At 27.5% G+C, this 6,662-nt stretch overlaps 2 protein-coding genes across 2 annotated transcripts in view; both read right to left on the minus strand.

The window, feature by feature from the left end:
• Window positions 1–1,162: 1,162 nt before the first annotated feature.
• LOC103309458 lies at window positions 1,163–1,666 on the minus strand. The gene has a single exon (XM_008184929.1). The coding sequence runs from the start codon at window positions 1,664–1,666 to the stop codon at window positions 1,163–1,165; it is 504 nt and encodes a 167-aa protein (XP_008183151.1).
• Window positions 1,667–5,964: 4,298 nt separating this feature from the next.
• LOC100570718 (zinc finger BED domain-containing protein 4-like) overlaps window positions 5,965–6,662 on the minus strand; it is a 4,124-nt gene continuing 3,426 nt past the window's right edge. The window contains exon 5 of the mRNA XM_016804394.2: window positions 5,965–6,002. Within this exon, the coding sequence (XP_016659883.2) occupies window positions 5,965–6,002 (38 nt within the window). The remainder of the gene's footprint in view (window positions 6,003–6,662) is intronic.

Here is a 6,662-nt window from a genome sequence, read left to right on the forward strand (position 1 = left end):
CGAGAATCGGTCGGTGGACTGATTATTCTCTCGTGGGACAGAGTACAGGTAGGTACCTAGATAATTTTAAAAGCAACATGTCAATTAACATCGAGCAACTTATTGCTGAAGTTAAAAAATACGAAATATTATATAACCAAGAACATCAAGACTACAAAGACCACAAGAAAAAAGACCGTGTATTTAATGTTGAAATAAGTGAATCGATGGGAGGTGAAAAAGGTAAGTCCTCATCAGAGCTCGTAAGCTAAGAAATATGCTTATCAATCTTGCTATGTTTTGCTAATTAACATTCAATTTCCTTTTAAAATGTCATAACTCGTGTATACAATTTTATTTTTTTCAAATGTTGAGGTTTTGGTGGCACCTATATACATTTTTTTAAAAATAATTGTTCATTTATTATGATTTGAAGAATGTCAATTGTACAGTTATAATGTACTTATTAATTTGCATCCTCATATCGATAAAAATTATATGGTAGAATAAAATATTAATAGGATAAAATAATTGAAAGCTTTTGACTGACTTTTTTTAAATAAAACTCCATACATAAGTAGTATGTTTTGACGGCATGACTACTTACATAATTGTGTGTATTATAGTGCATGAACTTACGAGCTCTGCTTATTATCATTATTATACCTATATTTATTTAAAATACACTTGTATAATACTATAATAAAATTATAGTATAATGCAATTTTGCAAAAATAAACAAAATTAATTTCACCGAATGAATGTAAATAATATAAATAATACATAGGTGCACAATTTCTTCAGTAAATTATTTTAAGATAGGTATACAAATGTATATTTTTTATAATTAAAACTTATATAATACCTAATACAATTTAGGTAGCTAACAAATTTAATATTTACTAAATAGGTATTAATGTTACATTATAATAATATTATATACAATATTATACAATATTTTATATATGTTAAATATTTTACATATAAATGTATACATGTTATATAAATAAATAACATGATATAATACTTAATTATAACATCAAAAATTAAAATTAAACTAAAGTTGTTACATAAATATAAATATTCAAAAACTTGACCTCTTCTTTAAACGTTATACATTCTTTGATACCTATACCCAATAAAAAGTTACTATATTGAATTAAATAATTCAATATATAGTTACTTATTTTTCTAACCGATTTTCAATAAACCAATTAATACATTTTTCCCGAATTTCAAATGCTTCGTTTGGACCTCTTCTACTATCATTAATAAATGGCAATAACATATTTTGATCCTGTTGATTATATTCTTCCTCTAAATTATCAAAATATTCTTCGTCTCCTGATTGTCTCGTTCTTAAAAAGTTATGAAATATGCACGTTGTCATTATTACAGTGTTTATTGTATCAACGTTTATTTCCAATGGTCTGGAATAGATACGGAATTTTTTGGCCATGATTCCGAATGCATTTTCGACAACCCTTCTCGCTCTGCATAATCTATAGTTAAATGTCTCTTTCATAGGATCTTGTCTAGACTGGCGATAAGGGAATGGACGCATTAAATAAGGCTTTAACGCAAACGCTTCGTCACCAAGAAGCACATAAGGTGTGTCATGCACTTGACCTGGTAATGGTTTATCGGTTGGCACATTCATCGTCTGATTTTCGAAACCCTGCCCCATCACTGACCATTCAAAAATACCCCCATCACTATTCCGGCCATAGCCACCAATATCAACACATAGAAATTTATAATTTGCGTCTACAATGGCCATAAGTACGACGGAGAATTTCTTTAAATAGCAAAAATGCCTTGAACCCGTGTTGTTTGGACATGTGTTGTTTGGTAACATGTTTTCCATCAATACTACCAATAGCGTTTGGGAAATTCCATTTCATTAAAAAATCCTGTGCCGATTTTTCCCAAATTTCGGATGTTGGTTTAAGCATATATTTTTCAATTAACCTCCGGTTTATGGCTTCACAAACCTCTTTTACAATAAGGCTCACGGTTGAAAATCCCATCCTGAATGTATGACCTATTGTCGAGTACGAGTCCCCTGTTGCTAAAAACCTAAAATTAAATACAAAATAAATTGGCAAACCAGTTAATATCAAGCGGACGTCACATCCGCGTATATTGTTTCCATATGGCATCTACACTGAAAATAAACGTACAACGACACATAGACAATTTTATATTCATTCTCAAACGAGTTAATACAAGTTATAAATTTTTTGTAAAAATGCTTAATACTCGCTTAAAATTAAAATAACGTATAAAACCCAACGTATAATATTGCACCTTAAGTGAGAAAAATAACATCACTTAAAAGTTCAAATATAACAGAAATAAATGTAGCTAAAAAGTATTTGAGTAAGTATTTTAAGATTTTGCTCAAATACTTTACAATAGTGCCCTAAGATTAGATTAAACTAAATTATTGCTACCTTTAAATCCAAAAAATTCTTTTTTTGTTCATTTTACCATACCATAGTTCTATCATAATTTTATTTCATTAGGAGATATATTATTCAAAAAATGGCGAAATCTTCGTGATAATTATTCAAAATATTTAAGATCGACTAAAACTACTACTGGACAAGGTGTGAATGATGTACTAAATAAAAACTTGATAAAATATAAAAAATGGCAATGGGCACCTCAAATGGAATTTTTAAAACCTTTTTTAAAAACAGCAAGGTAAGAAAATCATTATTTTATTTAAAATTTTAAAATTTTAAAAGTTCAAAATTATTTTAAAAATTATTACAGCACATTATCAAATATACCACCACTCGATGAAATACACCAAGTCACCAAGAAAATAATTTGATGCAGCATTCCGAGCAAGTCCCGAACAATCTCCAAGAAACGGTTTCGCCTGTTATTGCAGTTACCACTCAGCCATTATCTAGCGGCATAGAAGAAACACAAGATAGACAAGTACAACAAACAAAAAAAATAACTCGTAACCGAGTGGATGTTGAAGATTCACACAATACTGGAGTTGACAGAATAATAACATATTTTAAGGAAAAAGAAGAAAAAAAACATAGTATGAACGCAACAGAACATACGTTTATGGGATGGGCAAAAACGGTTGATAAACTTTCCAAACGAAGAAAAGTCTCACTGCAAATGAAAATAGCACAACTTGTGGCAGATGCGGAAATTGAAGAGTTAGAAGATATTGAAGAGGCACAAAAAAAAACCCTTCAGCTTCAGAATTGTATAGTCTACAACCATTGGAATCTATGCACAACAATGATAGCTGGTCAAATAACAACGGATATTCCTTGGTCGAACTTAACTAACTTAGAATAATGTAATAATCTTATACCAATACTATAGTACAATACACTTAACTAATATTAGTTACATTTTTTTATACATTTATTTACATTAGTTTATTTTATATGATTTTTAATGCTTTTTATATCTACATTTCATTATGTACCTAAGTTAATGTTTAGTCATATCTAAAACAAACGAATTATCAATATAATTAATTTACAGGTACCTACTAGTTACCATAAGTGTTAAAAATAATAATATATTCCATTTAAAATTAAATTCTATTCACGATCAACATAATATTATACTTATTAGTTTATATTGTACCTACATAAAAAAAAAAAACGTCTCAAGAAATAGATAAATAAAAAATGAATGACCGGCCAAGTTATATGAAAGCACCCGTCTGACGCTATATATATAATATATATTTTAAATTATAACAATCAATATTAATATTAATAAAGGTATACATTTACATTACCTGAGAGCAACAACCAGTCGTTCTTTTGGAGATATCGGTTCTCTATAATTGGTGATTTGTTTTGTAATGTCGTCGTGTATAAGTTCAAGTATTTCATTAAAGCATTCGTAGTTCATACGGAAATATACATAAAACCGTTTTGAATCTTTTTCAAGTTCGGGCATCAATGTGTGATATTCTCCATATACTTTTCGTTCCACATTTATTTGGTGAACCCATAGTCTTTTGTCACTATTACCGGTAATATTTAAAAAAAAAATATTTATATAATTATTCTACTAGATATTTAGATTTGAAGTAGGTACTTACGAATCATTTTCCAGACTTGCTAATAAAGCTATACATTCGTCTTCGGATGAACTATTTGAATCCATAATATTGGTTTAATTTTTAAATTATAACTTAAGTAAAAACGTTGTTCAACGTATGGAGTCGAAAACACGATAGACCAGAAAATTTTTCAAATGTTAGTCGATTATTTTATGATATTATTATAGATAAGTATGTAGGTATGCCATATTGACCTAAATCGCTTATAATGAATACTTAATCATTTTTTAATTACCTCTTAATTAAACTATTTAAAGCTATATAACGTTTATAATGCACGGGACTGTGATGAAATCAAAATAACATTCGACCAATATTTATTTTAGTAAAATTATCTCACAAATTTATAAATAAATTTATCACCAAAACAGCAGACGAAATAGCATATAATATGGCAGAATTTAGAAATTAATTTTTTTTTAGAACAATTATACAATATTATCAGACTAAAACAATTGTGGACTGTGGATTTCGTAAACAATATCGGACATTACCTGCCCACGTTGGGTCTGTCTGTCCGTACGTTTGTTGATTAAGTTAATAGTAAGATATAGGTATTTATGAATATTATAATTTATAACAATAAACATTTTAAATTGTAATTTATATACATTAGATGAAATACCAAGATTAATATTGAAAGAAAAGAATAGTCATTGTCTTTGACAAAAATTTAAAATAACTTTATACTAACTGAAATATCAAAAGATGAATAATTCATACTAGCCAATAAAAAGTACCAAACAATGAGTAGGTACTTCAAGAATTTTTTTAAAAATATCCTTAAAATATACATTTTAGGAAGGCTGGGCATTAACGAGTTAAAAATTAAAATTAAGTTAAAACGTTAAGTTAATTTTAATTAAGTTAATTTACTCGTTACTTTTTTTTCAAATTAACTTTTAACTTAATAAGTTACTTTTTTTCAAGATTAACGTGTTAACTTTAAGTTAATTTTATTCCAAAAATATCTAAAATAAGTTAATTTTCGTCCGAAGAATAACGCAAATTTTTTAATGTGTTTTTACTTTGATGTATCATTTTAAATTTACCCAGTAATTTTCTTGGACGTAAAGAAAAACTATCTAATAAACCATATAATATGACTGGATTTTTTTTTTTGCAAATTAGCAAATTTTAACTTTACACTAAGTTAAGTTACTTTTTTTTCAAAGTTAACTTTTAACTTAACGAGTTAACGAAAAAATATACGAGTAACTTTTAACTTAACTTAACTTAATTATTTTAAAATAACTTAACTTAACAAGTTAAAAAAAATCGTTAACTTGCCCAGCCTTGCATTTTAGTAGTATAAACACAATAACACATTGTTTTTAAATTATTATTTTGATGTACAGTTTCTTTAAAATGAATAATAATAGACAATTAGATACAAATATAAAGACTCTTATTATGTATCATTGGCACTTATTTGACCTACAGAAAAAAACGTCTGGTGAGAGGGTAGGGGCTTATTCGTTATTAGAAAAAATATTAAAATTAATCTTACATTAATGTAAAAAAAAATTTTTGAGAGGGTATGAACCACAAAATTCCAGTATGCGTCTCTGATATTATATCGTACCGCACTACCGCTGCAGTGTGTGCTAGTTTTTACCGTAAACGTTCCGGTACGGTATTTTACCGTCCGGGAACCAATATCGTTACCGGATCAGTGTGCAAGCTACGACGGTAAAAATTACCGCACAAATAAAATTTGGATTACCGTATCAGTACCGTACCGTTTACCGCCGCGGTGTGTGGGGACCTTAATAAAATGTTTTACTTACAAATATGTGCAAATACTATCTATAAATAATTTTATCCAAAAAATATGTTTTATCTCATGTTATAGAGATTAATACATTTTAAGCTCGTTGAATATCAAGACATGTTTGTAATGTGCCTGAAACCAAATACAAAAATCTAAATGACATTTAATAAAAACTGAATAATGTTATATTAGTACCTTTAGTTATGTATCATTTAGAAACATTGGTAATCATCTTTAAAGTGCAATATGCGTGTAGAAATTAAACACAATTAATTAACTTCGTAAACAGCATGAGATCAAATTCCTCGGAAACCCTCTCTCACTCAGTCGATTGTAGTTACATGCAAGTTTTGAATAGGATAATAGCAATATCCATGTTGGTAGATAATATTCAACATTTCTGAAAGTAAAACAAATTTAAATTTAAAAACAATGAAGTTAATTTACTAAATATATGTATTTAAGCTAGTCCTTTTTATTACTTTTCGTATAAAAACTTACCCTTTTAAAATATTTTGCTGGTAGTCTACTCAAAAAAAAATGTTAATGTCAACTCTTTTAAAAGAAAATTATTTGAACAAATCAAAATATTGACACTTTGCATAGTGAACACTTTACATAATATTCATAATTATGACAAAATAAATATTAATAATATTAAAATTATATTAGGTATATCAAATACCTCGTCAAATACTATTATATTTTATACATTGTCATGGTAGTATTTAATATTTATAAACTAATTCAATGACAAATCGATAACATCTAACCAGTCGTATCGGCTTCTGA

The sequence above is a fragment of the Acyrthosiphon pisum genome, chromosome A3, assembly GCF_005508785.2.
Source record: "Acyrthosiphon pisum isolate AL4f chromosome A3, pea_aphid_22Mar2018_4r6ur, whole genome shotgun sequence".
NCBI classification, from domain to species: Eukaryota; Metazoa; Arthropoda; class Insecta; order Hemiptera; family Aphididae; genus Acyrthosiphon; species Acyrthosiphon pisum.